The sequence below is a fragment of the Salvelinus sp. IW2-2015 genome, linkage group LG23 (assembly GCF_002910315.2).
Source record: "Salvelinus sp. IW2-2015 linkage group LG23, ASM291031v2, whole genome shotgun sequence".
Taxonomy (NCBI): Eukaryota; Metazoa; Chordata; class Actinopteri; order Salmoniformes; family Salmonidae; genus Salvelinus; species Salvelinus sp. IW2-2015.
The window spans coordinates 8,365,981-8,390,621 of record NC_036863.1 but is presented as its reverse complement, the minus strand read 5'-3'; the positions used below and the strand labels follow the sequence as shown (position 1 = coordinate 8,390,621).

The window sequence follows — 24,641 nt, the reverse complement described above, 5'->3', positions numbered from 1 at the left end:
AAACTGAATGTTTTCTTTAACTTTCAGGATGCCTAGATCATGGAAAAGAAACACAGACAGGAGAGTAGCTTTCCGCACTTTGAAAAGAGCGTCAAATGATGTAGCAGAGCAGGGGAAGTCCATTAGATCTGTTGCAAAGTATGACATATGTCATGTGACGCTGTACAGATTCTGAAAAGAGAGAAAGTAGCTACTGGAGAAGGGGTCTTGAGAGCTTCCTCATGTAGGCTACTTTAGTGGAAACAGGAAACAAGTTGTCAGAGTATTTTTTGAGGGCAGCTGGTTTATATTATGGATTGTCTCCCCGTGAGGTAAGCACTTGATAGGAATTAGTGAGGAGTAAGTCAGGGCAAAGTTAGCAGTTAATGTTGGTGGCAATTAATGTCAAGGGAGGGAGTACCAATGTAAATGATTCATGTAAAGTATTAAATGGGGGAGTATTGCATATGTTTTATTCTATTGTTACAGGTCAGGAAATGTGCCTACCAACTCGCTGTACAATATGGTTACAAGCATTCTCAGTCATGGGATGAGACCTCTATGGCGGGAGCAGACTGGTTCTCGTCTTACGTAAAGCGGTACCCTACTTCCTCCATTAGGAGTGCTGTTGCGGGCCACAAGTTTCAACAGAACAAATGTGGCAAAGTTTTTTAACAAACTGGGAGAGGTGATAAATAAGTACAGCTTTGATGGCAATGCTATATGGAATGTTGACGAGACAGGAATAATCACAGTATCACCTGATAGAGTGGTCGTGAAACGTGGCACCAAACAGGTTGGCGCAATCACCTCAGCAGAAAGGGTACGCTAGTGTCAATGACATGTGCTATAAATGCAATAGGAAACTCCCCCCAACTTTTGAAAATGGATCCGGATGGATGCAGGAGAATGACTTCCTCCTTTTCCTTGAACACTGCGCTAAACCTACCGGGCCAGCCTAGAAAAAAGGTGGTCCTTCTCCTTGACAACACCAGCTCACCGGTCTACCATTGATTTCTATAGGCACTCAAATCAAATCAAATCAAATTTTATTGGTCACATACACGTGATTAGCAGATGTTATTGCGGGTGTAGCGAAATGTTTGTGCTTCTAGCTCTGACAGTGCAGTAATATCTAACAAGTCATATCTAACAAATTACACAACATATACCCAATACACACAAATCTAAGTAGGAATGAATTAAGACTATATACATATGGACGAGCGATGTCAGAGCGGAACGGACTAAGATACAGTAGAATAGTATAGAAAACAGTTTATACATATGAGATGAGTAATGCAAGATATGTAAACATTAAGTGACTAAGATACCGTAGAATAGTATAGAATAGAGTATATACATATGAGATGAGTATTGCCAGATAAGTAAACATTATTAAAATGACTAGTGTTCCATTCCTTAAAGTCGCAAGTTATTCCTAGTCTATGCCTATAGGCAGCAGCCTCTAATGTGCTAGTGATGGCTGTTTAACAGTCTGATGGCCTTGAGATAGAAGCTGTTTTTCAGTCACTCGGTCCCAGCTTTGATGCACCTGTACTGACCTCGCCTTCTGGATGATAACGAGGCGAACAGACAGAGGCTCGGGTGGTTGATGTCCTTGATGATCTTTTTGGCCTTCCTGTGACATCGAGTGCTATAGGTGTCCTGGAGGGAGGGTAGTTTGCCCCCGGTAATGCATTGGGCAGACCGCACCACCCTCTGGAGAGCCTTGCGGTTGCGGGCGGTGCAGTTGCCGTACCAGGCGGTCATACAGCCCGACAGGATGCTTTCAATTGTGCATTTTAGATGACAAGCCACATTTCTTTAGCCTCCTCAGGTTGAAGAGGCTCTGTTGCACCTTCCTCACCACATTGTCTGTGTGGGTGGTCCAATTCGGTTTGTCAGTGATGTGTACACCAAGGAACTTGAAGCTTTCCACCTTCACCACTGCTGTCCCGTCGATGTGGATGTAGGTGTCCACCCTCTGCTGTTTCCTGAAGTCTACGATCATCTCCTTTGTTTTGTTGACGTTGAGTGAGAGGTGGTTTTCCAGGCACCACACTCTCAGTGCCCTCACCTCCTCCCTGTAGGCTGTCTCGTCATCATTGGTAATCAAGCCTACTACTATTGTGTTGTCTGCAAACTTGATGATTGAGTTGGAGGCATGCTTGGCCACTCAGTCATGGTGAACAGGGAGTACAGGACGGGGCTGAGCATGCACCCTTGTGGGGCACCAATGTTGAGGATCAGCGGAGTGGAGAGGATGTTTCCTACCTTCACCACCTGAGAGGTGGCCCGTCAGGAAGTCCAAGACCCAGTTGCACAGGGCAGGGTTCAAACCCAGGGCCTGGAGGTTAATGATGAGCTTGGAGGGTGCTATGATGTTGAATGCTGAGCTATAGTCAATAAACAGCATTCTTACATAGGTATTCCTCTTGTCCAGATGGGATAGGGCAGTATGCAGAGTGATGGAGATTGCATCGTCTATGGATCTATTGGAGCGGTAAGTGGGTCTAGGTTGGCAGGTAAGGGTGAGGTGATATGATCCTTGACAAGTCTCTCAAAGCACTTCATGATGACAGAGGTGAGTGCTACGGGGCGATAGTCATTCAATTCAGTTACCTTTGCCTTCTTGGGTACAAGAACAATGGTGGCCATCTTGAAGCATGTGGGGACAGCAGACTGGGATAGGGAGAGATTGAATATGCCCGTAAACACACCAGCCAGCTGGTCTGCACATGCTCTGAGGATGCGGCTAGGGATGCCGTCTGGGCCGGCAACCTTGCGAGGGTTAACTCGTTTAAATGTTTTACTCACGTCGGCCACGGAGAAGGAGAGCCCACAGTCCATGTTAGCGGGCCGCGTCAGTGGCACTGTGTTATCCTCAAAGTGTGCAAAGAATGTGTTTAGCCTGTCCGGAAGCAAGACGTCGGTCTCGGCGACGTGGCTGGTTTTCCTTTTGTAGTCCGTGATTGTCTGTAGTCCCTGCCACATACGTCTCATGTCTGAGCCATTGAACTGCGACTCCACTTTATCTCTATACTGACATTTACATTGTTTGATTGCCTTGCGGAGTGAATAACTATGCTGTTTATATTCTGCCATATTACCAGGCTTTTCCATGGTGAAATGGAAAAGCGCTTTTCCATGGTGAAATGTTCGCGCTTTCAGTTTCGCAGTTTCTGGATAGGGTAGGTTTTAATAGTCACAGTGGGTACAGTGGGTACTACATCTCCCATACACTTATGAACTCAGTCACCGTGTCCGTGTATATGTCTAGATTATTTTGCAAGCTACCCGGAACATATCCCAGTCCACGTGATCAAAACAATCCTGAAACGTGGATTCCGATTGTTCAGACCAGCGTTGAATAGTACAAAGCACGTGCAGTTCCTGTTTGAGTTTCTGCGGGAGGCGCAAGATGGAGTCGTGGTCAGATTTGGCGAAAGGAGGGTGAGGGAGAGCCTTGTAAGCATTCTGGAAGTTTGAAAAGCAATGGACGAGAGTCTTAGTTGCACGGGTAGGACAGTAAATATGTTGATAGAACTTTGGCAGCCTAGTCCTCAGATTTGCTTTGTTAAAATCCCTTGCTACAATAAATGCAGCCTCAGGATATGTGGTTTCCAGTTTGCATAAAGTCAAGTGAAGTTCTTTGAGGGCCGTCAAGGTTTCGGCTTGAGGTGGGATGTAAATGGCCATGGCGATGACGGAGGAGAATTCTCTTGGGAGATAATATGGTCGGCATTTAATTGTGAGGTATTCTAGGTCGGGTGAACAAAATGGCTTGAGTTCCTGTTTGTTCCTAGAATTACACCATGAGTTGTTAATCATGAAACACACCCCTCCGCCCTTCCGCTTCCTGGAGAGATATTTATTCCTGTCTGCGCTATGTACTGAGAATCCTGCTGGCTTTACCGACTCCGACAGAGTATCCCGAAAGAGCCATGTTCCTTGAAACAAAGTATGTTACAGGCCCCAATGTCTCTCTGGTAAGAAATCCTTGCTCTAAGCTCATCAACTTTGTTATCCAAAGACTGAACATTAGTGAGTAATATACTCGGAAGCGGTGGGTGGTGTGCATGCCTCCTAAGTCGATCCAGCAGGCCGCCTCGAGTGCCTCTCCTCCGTCTGCGATGTTTTGGGTTGGCCTCTGGAATAAGTTCAGTTGTTGTGTTCCAGGAAAGTCGTATTCCTGGTCGTAATGCTGGTAGTTCTGGTGAATTACCGCCACTCTAATATCCAATAGTTCTTCCCGGCTGTATGTAATGACACAAAATATTTCCTGAGCTAATAATGTTAAAAATAGTACATCAAATAACAAAATACTGCAAAGTTGTCTAAGAGCTAGTCGCGGCGATGCTGCCATCTCCGTCGGTGCAATCTTAGTTCTGGCATAGTCTTGCTTTATTTCCCCCCACACTGTTCACACAAGCTCCAGTCCCTGGACAGGAGTGTGTACGGGGCATTGAAGAAAATGGTGACCTCTGCCAGGGATGCCTGGATTGGATGAACCCCGGAAAGACCATGACTATATATGACATTCCAGGCCTTTGTCAAAACAGCACTTCCAGGTGCCACAACACCCACCAATGTACAGGCTGTGTTCAGGTGCACCGGCATTTGGTCATACAACGCTGATATATTTCAGGAATGTGACTTTGCACCCTCACTTGCCACTGATCTTTGTGCTCCAGCTGACACACTGACCTTGCCAGCTGCCTCCCAGGTCATCTCTCTAGCTGCTTTCCAGGCCACCTCTCCAGCTGCCTTCCAGGCCACCTCTCCAGCTTCCTCCCAGGTCACCTCTTCATTCACATCTCAGGCCACTGTGACCACTGCTATCCAGGCCCCCTCTCCAACCACCTTCCAGGCCACCTCTCCAGTCACTTCACAGGGCACCTCCCCACATGTCTCAGGCTGTGGCTGGGAAATACCTGATTACTCTTCTGATATCAACCCAGTTGATGTACGCCCCTTCCAAAAAGCAGGGCCTAGTAAAATTCCAAGGAGGAGGAGGAGAAAAACTTTGGAGAATACACCTATCAAGCAGGCACTGGAGGCGGGGCATAAAAAGTCAAGCACTCAGAACGCTTAAAAAATTGCCCTGCATAAAAAAACTGCTGTAAAGAAGCAAGCCAAGACAAACCACATTGAACAACAACAAAAACTGTCCTGCCTAAGAAAAAAGCCAAAACAAAGCATATTGAAGCAGAAGATTCAAATTCCTCCAACGAGGAAAACTTCTGCATTGTGTGCATGGAGCACTTTAACAAGTCCAAGGAGGTCTGGGATGAGTGCTGGGAATGCAAATTATGGGCCCACCAAGCCTGTACCCCAAGACAGCCATAACACTGTCACAGCTGTGACTCTGATTAAGTCCAACATTCACACACAGAGACACACAGAGACACACAGAGACACACAGAGACACACAGAGACACACAGAGACACACAGAGACCAACACAGAGATACACAGAGATACACAGAGATACACAGAGATCACACACACACACACACACACACACACACACACACACACACACACACACACACACACACACACACACACACACACACACACACACACACACACACACACACACACACACACACACACACACACACACACACAACAAACGTTCAGGTGTTTAGTTTAGCCTAGTTGTTGAGAAAGGCCATTTAGTAAAGTGTAAAATAACAAACATTTTATTATTTATATTGATTATTATTTCTGTATATTGATGAGTATTTCTGCCAAACAAAATGTTAAACATGGCAATGTTGCTCTCATGGTCTCAAAAAAGGAGTTCAATAATTAGTTGCATGTCATGATTTATGCACTTTGTCATTCTGTTACAATTCACCCCAAGCACTGTTACAACTAACCCAGACCATGGGGTAAATTGTAACACTTTACTACTTGTATATAAGACAACACCATGCATTTGCAGTTTTATTTACATATATAATAACCAAACCAATTTGTAAAGGACAGATGTAGGTTGTTTGTATCAAGTTTTGAATATACTTCCATAAACGATCTCTGCGAAACTGAGGAAAAGGTGAAAAGTGCTACACCCATCCCCGGTCTCTCCTAGCTGTACAGCAAATCAGTAATATGTTCGGTAGCTCACACGGCCTGTGTTGTTTGACCGTTTGGTGGTCCAATCAGAGAGTGTGCATTTTACTAGACAATCTGTTGTAGGGCGTTGCTGCGGCTACTGTCTCTGGCTGCATGGAGAGAAGGCTAATCCGCGGAGTGACAACGTTACAAAACCTGGCCAGGTTATTTCAAGTCATCAGTCTCAAGTTAATGTTGAGTCCCGGGTCTTGAGGCTCCAAGTCGAATTCAAGTCTCTATGTGGCTCTCTCCAGTACACGGAGGGCTTACAGATGTCACCCTGTCAAACTAGCAGAGGCTTAGTGGCCCAAATTGAAGTAATCAGATGAGTGATTGGTGTGATCCTTGTTGTGTTCCTAATGGCACCCTATTCCCTTTGCAGTACACTACTTTAGACCAATTCCTATGGTCAAAATTAGAGCACTATATAGGAAATAGGGTCCCATTTAGGACATAACACCTGACTTTGTATGCAGATAGTACATTGACAGGCATTTAACCAACCCAAAGGCGGATTATGCCCTTTATCTTTAATGCCCCAATAGGTCGTGTTGGCAGGTTGGTTGGTTTCTGTCAGGTGTGTGTGTGTGTGTGTGTGTGTGTGTGTGTGTGTGTGTGTGTGTGTGTGTGTGTGTGTGTGTGTGTGTGTGTGTGTGTGTGTGTGTGTGTGTGTGTGTGTGTGTGTGTGTGTGTGTGTTGTGTGTGTGTTGTGTGTGTTGTTCGAGCATATGTGGCCGTGTTAAATGTGTGCTTGTGTCCTCTTCTATACTGTAACGTATAATTCTCATTGCTTTGTCTGCCACAGGCCTGGTCGTGGAAGGAGACAGTCTTGGAGTCGGGACGTCTGCCGATACACGGTGGAGACAGTAAGCTCTGAGGAGGGGTCATCTCCACCCTCACCATGAGTAAACATCGTCCCTGCTGACTTTCAAACACATCTATAACTGCACCGCCTGGAACAGCTTTGGGTCCGACACAGAGATAATTCGACTGAAAGGAACAAGGTACACCAACTCCCTTTGTACCTCTAGTGGCCTCATGTGTGGAATGTTATACATTTTTTTCATAATTTCATAGTTAACTTCTACTTGCTACTTCATCCCGGATCCGGGAGCAACCCCGTCAGTAAAAAAGCTGACTAGCATAGCTAGCATAGCGTCACAAGTAAATACTAGCATCTAAATATCATTAAATCACAAGTCCAAGACACCAGATGAAAGATACAGATCTTGTGAATCCAGCCATCATTTCTGATTTTTTAAAATGTTTTACAGGGAAGACACAATATGTAAATCTATTAGCTAACCACGATAGCAAAAGACACACCATTTTTTTTCTGCATGGGCAGCTATCACAATTTCGACCAAATAAAGATATATATAGCCACTAACCAAGAAAAAAACTTCATAAGATGACAGTCTGATAACATATTTATTGTATAGCATATGTTTTTTTAGAAAAATGTGCATATTTCAGGTATAAATCACAGTTCTACATTGCAGCTGCAATCTGAAATAGCGTTGAAGCAGCCGGAATAATTACAGAGACCGACGTCAATTACCTAAATACTCATCCTAAAACATTTCTGAAAAATACACAGCATACAGCAAATGAAAGACCAACATTCTTGTGAATCCAGCCAATATTTCAGATTTTTCAAGTGTTTTACAGCGAAAACACAATATAGCATTATATTAGCTTACCACCATAGCCAGAAACACAAGCAATTTACCAGCAGCACAGGTTAGCGATCGTAACAATACAGCAAAAGATATATAATTTTGGACTAACCTTGATATACTTCATCAGATGACAGTCCTGTAACATCATATTACACAATGCATATAGGTTTTGTTCGAAAATGTGCATATTTAGCAGCACAAATCGTTGTTMTTCAATGTGATCAGTGGCAACAGGTCATGCATTCTGGCCSGCGCCATCTTGGAAAGGCACCCTAATCTAATCAATAAATAATCGTAAACTTGACTAAAAAATACAGGTTGGACAGCAAATGAAAGATGCATTAGTTATTAATGCAACCGCTGAGTTAGATTTTTAAAATTAACGTTACTAGACATACAGTGTGCGTTACAGCCAGACTAGTGCCGCAATAATGGCRGACAAATGCGTTTACATTTTTCCACATAAATACGGAATAACATCATAAATAGCTCTTACTTTTGGACGAGCTTCCATCAGAATCTTGGGCAAGGTGTCCTTTGTCCAAAATAATTGTTGCTTGGTTGTAAAACGTCGTCTTCAACTTCGGAATTAGCAGCTAACAATAGCCATGTGGAGCAGACATGCCCAAATCCTCAAAATGCAATACTAAGGAAATTCCGAAAATAGCAATATACTCGCATAAACTGATATAACTCGGTTTAAAATAACTTCGTTATGATGTTTCTAACACCTATATCGAATTAAATTACAGACGGATACATCTAAGGCCGATAACTGAGCGTTCCAAAATTTCATCCTAAGGTCTTGCTTCGCGTCATGACGAACGACAAAAAGAGAGGTCCCTTCGTTCCTTGGAGCTGTATAAGCTCTGAGATCTACGTAGACACTCCATTCCAATTCTCATTGGTTACTGACATCCAGGGGAAGGCGGGTGCAGTTCATGTCGACCCATAGGATACATACAGAGTTTTAAACTGATCTGAGAACAGAGCCTCGTTTTCAGACCTTCGCAGTTCCTGTCAAGATTCTCGCTGCAGAACGAGTTCTGTTTCACCCACAGACATAATTCAAACTGTTTTAGAAACTAGAGATTGTTTTCTATCCAATAGTAATAATAATATGCATATTGTACGAGCAAGATTTGAGTACGAGGCAGTTTAATTTGGGAACGCTAAATGTCGAAGTTGAAACAGCACCCCCTGTAGTGACAAAAGGTTTTAAAGTATTTTTTTGTTTTTGAACCCATTACAGTTTATGCCCTGTCTAAGCCGGGGCTCTGGTACTGGGGACCTTCAGAAAACTATTGTGAGGTCTGTGGGTCTCCTAAAGCAAAACAACTAAAATGTACGTATTCGTGAGAGTCCACCTTTCCACAGAGGGGTCATATTAGTGTGTAGCCCAAACTGTTCGGATGCTACAGACAGAAATTGGCAGATCGGCTGTATCAACTTCAGACGAGTCCCAAGACGCTTGTGGGGGTCGTAGAACAAAACGGAGAACAGTTCGTGAGAGTCTCATCTTTCTATAATAGTTTGCAGGCCAAACCGTTCGGACGCTACAGATAATTTTGTGAGAAGACAGATTTTTGGGATGTCTCATGGTCTGCCAAATAGCGCTCTAGCTCTGTCACCTTTCACCGCAGATGCGAATGTGCGAGATCGGCAGAAGCTGTGGATTGAGACGCATCCAATGCAAAAGAGATATCTCTACATTAAACTGACAGAATTTTATGGAGATTTTATGTTAATGATAATACAATCTAGCACACAGCCATGCAATCTCCATATACAAAAATTGGCAGTAGAATGGCCCGTATTGAAGAGCTCAGTGACTTTCAACATGGCACCGTCATAGGATGCCACCTTCCAACAAGTTAGTTCATCAAATTTCTGCCCTGCTCTAGCTGCCCCGATCAACCGTAAGTGGATACGTCTAGGAGCAGCAATGGCTCAGCCGCGAAGTGGTAGGCCACACAAGCTCTCAGAATGGAACCACCGAGCGCTGAAAAGCGCAAAAAGTAAAAATCGTCTGTCCTCAGTTGCAATATTCACTATCAAGAACTGTTCGTCAAGACCTTCATCAAATGGGTTTTCGGGGCAGAGCAGCCGCATACAAGCCTAAGATCACCATGCGCAATGCCAATCGTCGGGTGGAGTGGTGTAAAGCTCGCTGCCATTGAACTCTGGAGCAGTGGAAACTAGTTTTCTGGCTTCGCCATCTGGCAGTCCGACAGACGAATCTGGGTTTGGCGGATGCCAGGAGAACGCTACCTGCCCCAATGCATAGTGCCAACTGTAAAGTTTGGTGGAGGAGGAATAATGGTCTGTTTTCTTTTTCATGGTTCGTGCTAGGTCACTTAGTGCCAGTGAAGAGAAATCTTAACGCTACAGCATACAGTAACATCCTAGACAATTTTTGTCAAGTTTGGGGTTGGCCCTTTCCTGTTTCAGCATGACAATGCCCCTGTGCACAAAGCGAGGTCCATACAGAAATGTTTTTTTTTTGCGTGTGTAAAAACTTGACTGGCCTACACAGAGTCCTGACCTCAACCCCATCGAACACTTTTGGGATGAATTGGAACGGCGACTGCGAGCCAGGCCTAATTGCCCAATATCAGTGCCCAACCTCACTAATGCTCTTGTGCCTGAATGGAAGCAAGTCCCTGCAGCAATGTTCCAACTTCTAATGGAAAGCCTTCCCAGAAGAGTGGAGGCTGTTATAGCAGCAACGGCGGGGGCTAAATCCATATTAATACTCATGAATTTGGAATGTGATGTTCGACAACCACCTGTCCACATACTTTTGGCCATGTAGTGTACATGATCCCAGGCACTGGACATTTTTGTTACTGAAAAACTGTGGGCATATTGTACCATGTGGTAAAAATGTTTAAACAACTGTTGTGGTAGTGTTAAAGATGTTTTCTGTCATAACTTTTTTATGTTCTCAGAATGTTTATGCAGTCAACAGCTGTGTTAGTTATACAACAAGTGTGGTCTGTGTGTGTACATGTAGGTGGGTAGGTGTGAGAGAGAATGTGTATGAGACAGAGATTTGGGGTCTGAGAGAAAGTGGGCATATTAAAGTAATAGAAAGAGAGTTGTAGAGTGTTTGTGGAAGTGGAAGTGCAACTATGCCTGGGAGAGATTAAGGATATTGCCGTGATTACTTCATGCATGAGGGCAATGCCTCCGTGATAAGTCTTTTACTTGGGTAAATGTCAACAATTTCAATCTGTGAAATCCTGTAATGGTATTTAGATGTATTCAGAACTCCAATTTGTAATCTAATTTACAACGCCTCAATTGGTTACAGCTTAACATATGATTTCTTTGAAATATGTATTTGACCTGAGATTATTTTTTTCATTCATTTCCTCCTTTTATCTATTAGGTTTCTCCCTTCCAAAGCTCCAAACTATCTGTTTTCAAAGGGATCGTCGAAATGCCAATTCTGTAACAATGAATTTAAATGAAAGATCTTACTAAAGTCAACCATGCTCTTGAATTAATTAACTAGATATTGACTAGCCACAGGGTTATACACTCATCTTTGAGACAGCTCAGTTTAAAAAATCAACCCCTACAGCCTATGAACCTATTCACAACATTTAGGACACCATTTGTTACAAAGCTGTAAACCTCTCAGCCATTTGAAGTAAATGTAAATAATGGGTGTCAAGATTGTCAGTGCTGTAAATGGTACTGTAAAAGGTTTTCACTATTTGCCATTCACCAGTCGTGTTCACCTTTGCATTAGCAAGGACACAGTTCAACATACAGTAAGCGTTAGCCTTGGTGTATATCACATGATGTAGGCCTACCCGAGTCCAACTGCATGACGAAACCACCTCTGTACGGTGCCTATATCAGGACAGCCTCAGTCTCATCAGAACTCCTAATATGGCCAATGGCCAATGTCTTTTTTCCATGTCTTCTCAGAGTCCCTCCGATTGGCTGTCATCATAGGAGTGGCTGTGGGAGCGTTCCTCGCCCTCATTGTCCTCATGGGCACATTGGGTGCCTTCTGCTGTGCCCGCTTCCAGAGGAGTAAGTGCATTTTAAAACCTATCCTTTCTGGTACAGCCAAAGCGTTCAATAGACACAATCAAATGGTGTTGTTTTTTCATGTACAATCTGTGCAGATCAAAATGCTCTGTAGTGCTTAGAATGATTTGCATTGGAATGTTAAGCGTAATGGTTTTAGGATATCAACTCATCACTGTAAGAACATATGTCAAATCCTTTGAGAGGACACATTTTATGGGACAACAATCTAAACCTGAAACTATGGTACTTGTATATTCATTCCTCTCTTTAAATCATATATACTATGTATTGCCCAACATGCCCATTTTAGGACCGAAAAAGCTGAGAGTTATCTGCAGCTAGACTCTAACATAATATTTCTTGCTTGACACTGTCTGTCACCCAATTGTATAAACGTCCCATTAGATGGGAGCTAGTGCCTTAAAGGAGAATTAGATTTTTTTACAACCAAATCTCAATTTTTTGTGTCAATGGCAAGTTATAGAAGGGTCCAGTCACCATTTTGTGATTTCACGTTTCTGAGAAACTTACCCCAAACAGCAAATCACTTCCTCATTCACATTGTGTAGTATTGCGGCCGGAAAAAACATGGCTCCTAAAACACCCAAATAGGTAATTTAAGAGAGCTCTCATTATAGTGATGCAGGTCTTTAGATGTTGTACACATGAAATTGTGTCATTCCAAACTTTATCCGCAGCGTTATATTCCATTTTGTAGCAGCTCGGGCTATATCTCTCTGTCCAATCTATAAATAACTGCTAAAATAAAGGAAACACTTGAGTACATAAAGGATATAAAGTACATTGAAAGCATGCGGTTCTTCCACACATGAAGTTCCAGACACTCTGCCAAAGACGCATTGAAGCTGTTCTGGCGGCTCGTGGTGGCACAACGCCCTATTAAGACGCTTTTTTTCTTTATTTTGGCTTAAAAGGGAATATAACATTGCGGATAAAGTTTGCAATGACACAATTTCATGTGTAGAACATCGAAAGACCTGCCTCACTATACTGAGAGCTTAGCCATTTCTAAAATAACGTATTTGGGTGTTTTTGGAGCATTTGTTCGTGTTTTTTCAGGGCCCCCATACTACACAACAAGGATGAGAAGGTGATTTGCTGTTTGGGGTACAGTACTGTAAAAAAAAAAAAAAAAAAAGTGAAATCACAAAAAAGGTGTGTGTACCCTTCTATAACATGCCATTTACATCACAAATGGAGATGTGGTTGTAAAAAGGCAAACTTCTCCTTTAAAGCAATATCCTTATCTGATATAAAACACACCCTACACAGTGAAGTGCCGTGAAGGCTCCTCAGAGGAGGAAGGGGAGGACCATACTCCTCAGTGATTTTCAGAAAAAGTTGTAAAATGTAAAACATTTAAAAAGTTATCTTTTTTAGATACAACTATACTAAATGTAATCACGTCACCAAATATTTGATTGAAACATTCTACTTTGCAATGAAGGTCTACAGTAGCCTCAACATCACTGTGTAGGGTAGCACCATGGTGTAGCCGGAGAACAGCTAGCTTCCATCCTCCTCTGGGTACACTGACTTCAATACAAAACCTAGATTGCTCATGGTTCTCACCCCCTACCATAGACTTACACGTTAATTATGACAACTTCAGGAGGATGTCCTCCAACCTATCAGAGCTCTTGCATTACGAACTGACATGTTGTCCACCCAATCAAAGGATCTAGTACTGAAAGAATAAAATACAGCTAACTAGCACTGCAGTGCATAAATTGTTGTGAGTAGTTGACTCAAAGAGAGAGAGAGACAATAGGTGAACAGTTTTGAACAAATTAATTTCTTCCAAAATGAAGGAAAACCAAGAGAGAGAGAGAGAGATAGAGAGAGATATCTTCATTTTTTTTCACTTTTTGTTTACCTTACTTAAATAGTAAATGCAGCAAGCTAGTTTAGCCTACTCAAACACCCTGCTAAAACAGAGGGATGCTATGTTAGCAAGCTGGCTATGACTATCCAACACAAAACTGGAACTCTTCCAAGTTAGGGTAAGCTTTTGGTTTTACTAATTTATGTCCACCGGGGCCCGCCAGTGTAAGTGCTAAACTGCTTACTGCCTGTACACTGTAATGTTACTGCATGATTGTAGCAGGTTTACTAACGTGTTAGTTCTATTAGCTATGTTGACTATGACGTTACTTTAGCTAATATGGTGACAACAATGTAGGATGTGTGTAGCAGTTATGAAATTGTTTGGCTTGGAAAGGTTTTTCGCTTGGTCACATACAGTGCATTGAAATCCACAAGCGACAAGGGGCAGAGGAGAGAGGAGGAGAGGGCATAGATGGTGAGAGGAGGAGAGGGCATAGATGTGAGAAGGAGTACAACGTGCTTGTTATGAAAGTGAACTGTATTTACAGGGGGTATATTCATTCCACCAATTATTTTGAAAAGATTTCTTAAACAGAACAAAACGGGGATAAACACACCTGAATTTGTCCAATAGAAACTCTCGTTTGCAACTGTTGGACTAATGATTACACCCTATATTAGCTAGATGCAGGCAATAATAATATAATGTCCATGTGTCACTGTCTGTCACCTCAAATGTTTCTCTCGACCTGTGTGCACCTACGTTGTAAACTTTCATTCATAGACTAGGTTGTAGCAACCTTATGATGAGTATAGGGAACAGTTGAGGATCATTGTCAGAGCGTGACTGGGGGGGTTATCTAGTTTATAGATTTCTATGTTGGTGGTTTGTGTGGTTCCCAATTAGAGGCAGCTGGTAATCGTGAAAATGAAAACCCCAAGATTTGTTTGGGGGGGGGGGGCACATGGAGCTGGCGGTCGAGCAGCGGAGAGTGCCAGAGCCTGTTTGGGAGTCGGAGGAGGAATTTGATGAAAGATTCCGGAGAGAGGTGGTAGCGGATGAGAATGCTGCCATACAGGCGTGCTGAAGAGCGTGACACCAGTCCGGTGCATCTGCACCGGTTTCACGCATCTGGCCTCCAGTGCGCCTCCCCAGTCCGGTACGTCCTGTGCCGCCCCGCACTCTCCTGAAGTGCGTGTCACCAGTCCGGTGCAACCTGTACCGGCCCACGCATCAGGCCTCCAGTGCGCCCCCAGTCCGGTACGTCCTGTGCTCCTCCTCGCACTCGCCCTGAAGTGCGTGTCACCAGTCCGGTGCCACCTGTGCCGGATCCACGCATCAGGCCTCCAGTGCGCCTCCCCAGTCCGGTACGTCCTGTGCCGCTCCCCGCACTCTCCCTGAAGTGCGTATCACCAGTCCGGTGCAACCTGTACGCGGCCCCAAGCATCAGGCCTCCAGTGCGCCTCCCCAGTCTGGTACGTCCTGTGCCTCCTCCTCGCATTCGCCCTGAAGTGTGTGTCACCAGTCCGGTGCCACCTGTAACCGGCTCCCACGCACTCGGCCTCAGTGCGCATTCACAGTCCAGAGCTTCCGGCGACGGTCCCCAGCCCAGAGCTTCCGGCAACGGTCCCCAGTCCAGAGCTTCCGGTGACGGTTCACAGTCCAGAGCTTCCGGTGACGGTTCACAGTCCAGAGCTTCCGGCGACTTTCCCCAGTCCAGAGCTTCCGGCGACGGTTCACAGTCCAGAGCTTCGGAGACGGTTCCACAGTCCAGAGCTTCCGGAGACGGTTCCCAGTCCAGAGCCTCCGGCCACGGTTCCCAGTCCAGAGTTTCCGGCGACGGCCGCCTTCCGGACCTCCAGTCCAGAGCTTTCCGGCGACGGTTCCTAGTCCAGACCTCCCGGCGATGTTTCACGGTCCGGAACCTCCCGGCGACGGTCCACGGTCCGGATCCTCCCGCGACGGTCAACGGTCCGGAACCTCCTGCGACGGTCATCGGTCCGGAACCTCCAGCGACGGTCAACGGTCCGGAACCTCCAGCGACGGTCAACGGTCCGGAACCTCCAGCGACGGTCAACGGTCCGGAACTTCCAGGCAAGGCGTACAGTCCTGTTCCAGGGCGGGAATCTTCCTCTGCGCCGATGTCCAGTCCAGGCACGGCGTCCAGTCCCACTCCATTGCAGGAGCCTTCCTCTGCGCCGGTGCCAAGTCCAGGCACGGCGTCCAGTCCCGCTCCAAGGCCGGAGCCTTCCTCTGCGCCGGTGCCCAGTCCAGGCACGGCGTCCAGTCCCGCTCCATGGCCGGAGCCTTCCTCTGCACCGATGCCCAGTCCAGGCACGGCGGCCAACTCAGCTCCATGGCCGGAGCCTTCCTCTACCCGGCTCCATGGCCGGACCCGTGGTCTGGGCGGGGGCAAAGACCCGCACCGGAGCCGCCACCGACACTAGTCACCCCCCCACCCTCCTCATTTGGTTTCAGGTTTTGCAGCCGGAGTCCTTACCTTTGGGAGGGATACTGTCATGCCCTAACCATAGAGAGCCCTCGGTTCTCTATGGTGTTTAGGGGAGAGTGTGACTGGGGGGGTTATCTAGTTTATAGATTTCTAGGTTGGTGGTTTGTGTTTTTCCCAATTAGAGGCAGCTGGTAATCGTTGCCTCTGATTGGGGATCATATTTAGGTAGGCTTTTTCCCCACCTGCATTTGTGGGATATTGTTTGTGTTAGTGTGTTTGAGCACTACGTCGTCACGGTCTTTGTAAGTTTTGTTATTTTGTTTCTAGTTTCACTTTGTAATTAAAGATGTGGAACTCAATTCACGCTGCGCCTTGGTCCGCTCATTTCCAAAATCGTGACAATCATGTAGTAGCCTAAAACTATCGCTATTACATTGAACTGTGTGAATGGAATAGGAATGACAGTCGTCTAATATGCTGTAATAGAAATCAGGCCATGCACATTAAAACCCAAAATTGGTCCTCCCCCATCTTAAATGGCACTGACCGCCGCTGGTTGAGTGTAGTGATACAGCGCTCATATATACGGTCAATGTAGACTGCTGTTAACCTTGTTGTTGCTGTTGTTGTTTACCACAGAAGACGTTCACCTCGTCATGTCCTCCTTACCCGTATCCATCTCCTCTCGCCAGAGAGACCTGGCAGGCAAAATTAAAACAGAGAGTAAGTAACCCTTGTATATGATCTTACCATATCATAGGCTGTCGATAAAGTGTATTTTACTAGTGCCATGCATAAGTGCTACAGAAATATTCATGTGTATAATGTCCATGAATGACAGCAGTCACTGCTGTCTGTTTAGGAATAAGGATCCTGCCAACATAAGGATATGATTGTATATGAAAGTTATCACCAATTTCAATGACACTCAAGTATACAGTGCTCTATATAATGTCCATAACACATAAATAAGCAGCACATGACACCTTATAATCGAATCATTCATACATGCGTCTGGCATACCCTGTGTCAACTGCCGGCGGTTAATATTTACACACATGAGGATTTATGGTTAGGAGTTAAGCATTATGCATGTATTCAATGTATTCTTTGGCACACATAGCCCTAGCACTGAAGGGTTGCTCATTTTTAAGCCTATATCATGTTCTATAAAGATTCATAATGTGGCTTAACTGGGTGACATACCCATCAATGTATTTGTTCCTATTTATTAATATTTTATAGCGCATGAAATATGGTTATAGATGATTTGTGACCCATTTATGCAGTGCTTATGAAGCCTACATAAGATGCACTTCAAATAAAGCAGGACCCAGTTTTGTAATGAGCTGTGACTGCTGTGGGAGTGTAGAATAGTTTCAGTCCACCAAAGAACATGTTATGATGCTGATGCTGTCTGTGGTCTGGCTGTGGAGCTAAGGGACTCTCCAAGCTCCCATCAAGAGATCTAAGGGGCCACAGCTTTTAAAGCCGCTCGGATGTGGTATGATGCGGTGCCAGAGGACTTCTGTCAGTGGTGCCAATCAGTTTCCCTGTCTCTCTACAGATCTCAAAGGAGTGGGTTTGGCAAAAAACGACATCCGGGTGGAGATTGTTCACAAGGATCACAACGTAGCGCGGGAAACAGAGGAGCACACAGCAATCAAGCAGATGATGGTGAGTTGAACGCTACTCATCTCTCCTCTCTGCATGTAATTTACGAGTCCATCGATAGTACATCTGAATTGATTGAAAATGTTCTAATCAACAGTTCATTGAAGAACATTTTCCATTCTACAGTACATCTATCTAACAGACTTACTGCAAACACAGTAACCCAAAGATCTAATTTAGACATGGCATTTTACTGAGGGATGTAGCATTAAAAAAGAAAAGTGGGTTAACCCTGAAAACAGACAGCCATGCTTATTTAATGTAAATAGGCACGTAAATGCTATTAACCAAATAAAAACAGTGTTTGCATGCGTTTACCCTCCACTACACCCCTGATAGTACATGAATATCAAACAGCCATTCAGTGACATGTCTGCCCCCTTGGTGTCTCAGATTGAGCGTGGGGACTTCCAGGCACAGGAATCTGTGCTGAAGCAGCTGGAAGTCCTACAAGAGGAAGAGAAGGAGTTCCAGCACATTAAGGTGGGCATAGAGCCAGGCATACACGAGGCAGTGATACAGCATTAGTAGGGATGTCCTAAAATGTGCACCGTACCCTGCACTACAGTTCAAGGAAAAACATATATTCTATTCAGTTAGTACTCCTATTCTGTTTCTTCTCTTGCACATTAAAGTGGGCACAGAGTCAGGCATACATGGGGCAGTGATACAGCATCAGGAATGTCTTAAAATGTACACCGTATTCTAGTTCTAGTAGGAACATGTATTCTATTCAGTTAGTACTCCTATTCTGTTTCTTCTTCTTTTTCCACACAGAATGGCTTATTGATGTTCTGCTCATATGTAAGAAATCTTATTTCAGTCACAATCCACATCTATTCTAAGGAGAATCTCTTCTAGATCTACAGTACTGGAGTGTTGTGAAAATAACCAGTAGGAGTTGCATGAAACAAGGCTGCCTATTAAGATACCCATGAGCAAGTCAAGGTAGAGTAGAAGGGAGTACCTGCAAATCTGTCGTCGTGTATATTTTGTTTTCCCTATTATAGACAGACCACTCTCCCACTTATAACACTTAATTTTCATTATATATAACTGAAAGTAGAAATATGCAGATTACAGAATGGACGAGTGATTGAATTTCAAAGGGATTGAGGAGGAACTTCAAAAGCAGGTAGAGTGCTTCTTAATTCATTCTAAATTCCATTAGGCATCCGGAACCACGTTAGAGTTTCTGAATTGATGGAAAAGTTCATGTCTAAAGTGGAGGCAATCGCTTCAATCCAAACATGAGAAATGATTGGCTATGTCCCCCAATTATCTCTCCTTGCTCCCAAAGTGTGCACTTGTTCACTTCCCTTCACTGATTTGAAGAAAAAAAATTGTCGAAACTTTCACTAGCCCATATCTCCAGCAATGCAATGCTTTCAGATTTGTGGGAAGTAGTGAACAAGTGCACACTTCAGGATAAATTATATATTATTGGGATGCACCCATCTAATCTGATTGGAATGAACAAATTCTGGACACCTGGAGGCAAAATGAACATTACATATATATACACTGCTCAAAAAAATAAAGGGAACACTTAAACAACACAATGTAACTCCAAGTCAATCACACTTCTGTGAAATCAAACTGTCCACTTAGGAAGCAACACTGATTGACAATAAATTTCACATGCTGTTGTGCAAATGGAATAAACAAAAGGTGGAAATTATAGGCAATTAGCAAGACACCCCCAATAAAGGAGTGGTTCTGCAGGTGGTGACCACAGACCACTTCTCAGTTCCTATGCTTCCTGGCTGATGTTTTGGTCACTTTTGAATGCTGGCGGTGCTTTCACTCTAGTGGTAGCATGAGACGGAGTCTACAACCCACACAAGGTGGCTCAGGTAGTGCAGCTCATCCAGGATGGCACATCAATGAAAGCTGTGGCAAGAAGGTTTGCTGTGTCTGTCAGCATAGTGTCCAGAGCATGGAGCGCTACCAGGAGACAGGCCAGTACATCAGGAAGACGTGGAGGAGGCCGTAGAGAGGGCAACAACCCAGCAGCAGGACCGCTACCTCTGCCTTTGTGCAAGGAGGAGCACTGCCAGAGCCCTGAAAATGACCTCCAGCAGGCCACAAATGTGCATGTGTCAGCATATGGTCTCACAAGGGGTCTGAGGATCTCATCTCGGTACCTAATGGCAGTCAGGCTACCTCTGGCGAGCACATGGAGGGCTGTGCGGCCCCACAAAGAAATGCCACCCCACAACCATGACTGACCACCGCCAAACCGGTCATGCTGGAGGATGTTGCAGGCAGCAGAACGTTCTCCACGGCGTCTCCAGACTCTGTCACGTCTGTCACATGTGCTCAGTGTGCTCAGTGTGAACCTGCTTTCATCTGTGAATAGCACAGGGCGCCAGTGGCGAATTTGCCAATCTTGGTGTTCTCTGGCAAATGCAAAACGTCCTGCACGATGTTGGCTGTAAGCACAACCCCCACCTGTGGACGTCGGCCCTCATACCACCCTCATGGAGTCTGTTTCTGACCATTTGAGCAGACACATGCACATTTGTGGCCTGCTGAAGGTCATTTTGCAGGGCTCTGGTAGTGCTCCTCCTTGCACAAAGGCGGAGGTAGCGGTCCTGCTTGGGTTGTTGCCCTCCTACGGCCTCCTCCACGTCTCCTGATGTACTGGCCTGTCTCCTGGTAGCTCCTCCATGCTCTGGACACTACGCTGACAGACACAGCAAACCTTCTTGCCACAGCTCGCATTGATGTGCCATCCTGGAAGCTGCACTACCTGAGCCACTTGTGTGGGTTGTAGACTCCGTCTCATGCTACCACTAGAGTGAAAGCACCGCCAGCATTCAAAAATGACCAAAACATCAGCCAGGAAGCATAGGAACTGAGAAGTGTCTGTGGTCACCACCTGCAGAACCACTCCTTTATTGGGGGTGCTTGCTAATTGCCTATAATTTCCACCTGTTGTCTATTCCATTTGCACAACAGCATGTGAAATTTATTGTCAATCAGTGTTGCTTCCTAAGTGGACAGTTATTTCACAGAAGTGTGATTGACTTGGAGTTACATGTGTTGTTTAAGTGTTCCCTTTATTTTTTTGAGCAGTGTATATATATTATATATTATAATATATATACACAGTACCAGTCAAAAGTTTGGACACCCTACTTATTCATGGCTTTTTCTTAATTTGTTCTATTTTCTACATTGTAGAATAATAGTGAGGAAATCAAAACTATGAAATAACACATATGGAATTATGTAGTAACCAAAAAATGTTAACAAATGTAAATATATTTTAATTTGAGATTCTTCAAGTAGCCACCCTTTGCCTTGGCTGACAGCTTTGCACCCTCCTGGCATTCTCTCAACCAGCTTCATGAGGAATGCTTTCCAACAGTCTTGAAGGAGTTCCCACATTTGCTGAGCTTTTGTTGGCTTCTTTTCCTTCACTCGTCTGTCCAACTCTTCCCAAACCATCTCAATTGGTTAAGGTCGGGTGACTGCCAAACATACCCTCGTAAAACTGACTATCCTACCGATCTTCGACCTCGCGATGTTCATTTACATAATAGCCTCCAACACTCTACTCAGCAAACTGGATGCAGTCTATCACAGTGCCATCCGTTTGGTCACCAAAAGCCCCATATACCACCCACCACCGAACCTGTAAGCTCTCGTCGGCTGGCCCTCGCTCATATTCGTCTCCAGACCCACTGGCTCCAGGTCATCTATAAGTCTTGCTAGGTAAAGCTCTGCCTTATCTCAGCTCACTGGTCACCATAGCAGCACCCACCCGTAGCACACGCTCCAGCAGGTATATTTCACTGGTCACCCCCAAAGCCAATTCCTCCTCTGGTCGCCTTTCCTTCCAGTTCTCTGCTGCCAATGAGTGGAACGAATTACAAAAATCGCTGAAGTTGGAGACTTATATCTCCCTAACTAACTTTAAGCATCAGCTATCTGAGCAGCTCAACGATCGCTGCAGCTGTACATAGCCCATCTGTAAATAGCCCATCCAACTACCTACCTCATCCTTAATGGTTTTTATTAACTTTTTTTGTTGCTATTTTGCACACCAGTATTTCTACTTGCACATCATCATCTGCACATCTATAACTCCAGTGTTAATTTGCTCAATTGTAATTACTCCGCTACTATGGCTTATTTATTGTCTTACCTCCTTACGCCATTTGCACACTGTATATAGATTTTTCTATTTTGTTATTGACTGTAGTTTTTTTATCCCACGTGTAACTCTGTGTTGTTTTTTGTCGCACTGCTTTGCTTTATCTTGACCAGGTCGCAGTTGTAAATGAGAACTTGTTCTCAAATGGCCTACCTGGTTAAATAAAGGTGAAATAAAAAATAAACAAATTGTGGAGGCCAGGTCATCTGATGCAGCACTCCATCACTCTTATTCTTGGTCAAATAGCCCTTACACAGCCTGCCGGTGTATTTGGGGTCATTGTCCTGTTGAAAAACAAATGATAGCCCCACTAAACGCAAACCAGATGGGTTGGCGTATCGCTGCAGAATGCTGTGGTAGCCATGCTGGTTAAGTTTGCCTTGAATTCTAAATAAATCACAGACAGTGTCATCAGTAAAGCACCCACACACCATCACACCTCCTCCATGCTTCACGATGGGAACCACACATACGGAGATCATCCATTCACTTACTCTGCGTCATACAAAGACAAGGTGGTTGGAACCAAAAATCTCAAATTTGGACTCATCAGACCAATGGACAGATTTCCACCGGTCTAATGTCCATTGCTCGTGTTTATTGGCTCAAGCAAGTCTCTTCTTATTATTGGTGTCCTTTAGTAGTGGTTTCTTCGCAGCAATTCAACCATGAAGGCCTGATTCACACAGTCTCCTCTGAACAGTGGATGTTGAGATGTGTCTGTTACTTGAACTCTGGGAAGCATTTATTTGGCTGCAATTTCTGAGGCTGGTAACTCTAATAAACTTCTCCTCTGCAGCAGAGGTAACTCTGCGTCTTCCTTTCCTGTGGCGGTCCAAATGAGACCCAGTTTCATCAGAGCACTTGATGGTTTTTGCGACTGCACTTGAAAAGACATTCAAAGTTCTTTAAAGTTTCTGGATTGACTGACATGCATGTCTTAAAGTAATGATGGTCTGTCGTTACTCTTTGCTTATTTGAGCTGTTTTTTCCATAATATGGACTTGATCTTTTACCAAATAGGGCTATCTTCTGTATACCACCCCCACCTTGTCACAACACAACTGATTGGCTCAAATGCATTAAGAAGGAAAGAAATTCCAACAATTAACTTTTAACAAGGCACACCTGTTAATTGAAATGCATTCCAGGAGACTACCTCATGAATCTGTTTGAGAGAATGACAAGAGTGTGCAAAGCTGTCATCAAGGCAAAGGTTAGCTACTTTGAAGAATCTCAACAACAAAAAATGTTTTGATTTGTTTAACACTTTTTTGGTTACTACACGATTCATATATGTTATTTCACAGTTGTGATGTCTTCACTATTATTCTACAATGTGGAAAGTAGTAAAAAATTAAGAAAAACCCTTGAATGAGTAGGTGTGTCCAAACTTTTGACAGGTGCTGTATATATGTGATGGGATGTGTAGACATTATAGACATTATGGACAGTATGTGGATAGAATATTTAGCAGAATTGAATACATAGGATAGAATAGTATATATACAGCAATAGTTGAATAGGATGGCATCGACTAGAATACAGTATATACATGTGAAATTAGTAAAACAGTATGTCAACATTATTAACGTGACCAGTGTTCCTTTATTTACTTGACCAGTTATTCCATAGGGCAGCAGCCTAGGGCAGCAGCCTCTTAGGTGCAGGTTTGAGTAACTGGGTGGTGTAGCCAGCTAGTGACAGTGACTATGTGACTACATTCAGTGACTATGTTCAGGGCAGGATACTGGGTGGAGGCCAGCTAGTGATGGCTATTTAACAGTCTGATGGCCTTGAGATAGAAGCTGTTTTTCAGTCTCTCGGGCCCAGCTTTGATGAACCTGTAATGACCTCGCCTTCTGGATGATAGCGGGGTGAACAGGCGGTGGCTCAGGTGGTTGATGTCCTTGATGATCTTTTTGTCCTTCCTGTGACATTGGATGCTGTAGGTGTCCTGGAGGGCAGGCAGTGTGTCCCCGGTGATTCGTTGGGCAGACCGCACCACCCTCTGGAGAGCCCTGCGGTTGCGGGTGGTGCAGTTGCCGTACCAGGCGGTGATACAACCCGACAGGATTCTCTCAATGGTGCACATGTAGTAGCTTGTGAGAGTCTTAGGGGCCAAGCCAAATTTCTTCAGCCTTCTAAGGTTGAAGAGCTGCTGTTGCGCCTTCTTCACCGCACTGTCTGTGTGGGTGGACCATTTCAGATTATCAGTAATATGTACGCCGAGGAACTTTAAGCTTGTCACCTTCTCCACTGCGGCCCCGTCGATGTGGATGTAGGTGTGCTACCTCTGCTGTCCACGATCAGTTCCTTCGTTTTGTTGACATTGAGGGAGAAGTTATTTTCCTCCTCCCTGTAAGCTGTCTTATCATTGTTGGTAATCAGGCCTATTACTGTTGTGTCGTCTGCAAACTTGATGATTGAGTTGGAGGCAAGTGTGGCCACACAGTCATGGGTGAACAGGAAGTACAGGAGGGGGTGGAGCACACACCCTTATGGGACCCTATGTTGAGGATCAGCATAGTGGAGGTGTTGTTTCCTACCTTCACCACCTGGGTGCAGCCCGTCAGATAGTCCCAGACACAGTTGCACAGGGCGGGGTTCAGTCTCAGGGCCCCACGCTTAATGATGAGCTGAGAGGATAGTAGGATGTTGAAGG

At 44.6% G+C, this 24,641-nt stretch overlaps 1 protein-coding gene across 1 annotated transcript in view; it reads left to right on the top strand.

Annotated features, from left to right (window-relative positions):
* Window positions 1-24,641, top strand: part of kirrel3a (kirre like nephrin family adhesion molecule 3a) — a 279,887-nt gene that overhangs the window by 240,048 nt on the left and 15,198 nt on the right. Inside the window, 8 exon segments of the mRNA XM_070434348.1 lie at window positions 6,910-6,950; window positions 6,952-7,039; window positions 7,041-7,097; window positions 7,099-7,108; window positions 11,729-11,836; window positions 16,777-16,860; window positions 17,705-17,814; window positions 18,205-18,294. Of these exon segments, the coding sequence (XP_070290449.1) occupies window positions 6,910-6,950; window positions 6,952-7,039; window positions 7,041-7,097; window positions 7,099-7,108; window positions 11,729-11,836; window positions 16,777-16,860; window positions 17,705-17,814; window positions 18,205-18,294 (588 nt within the window).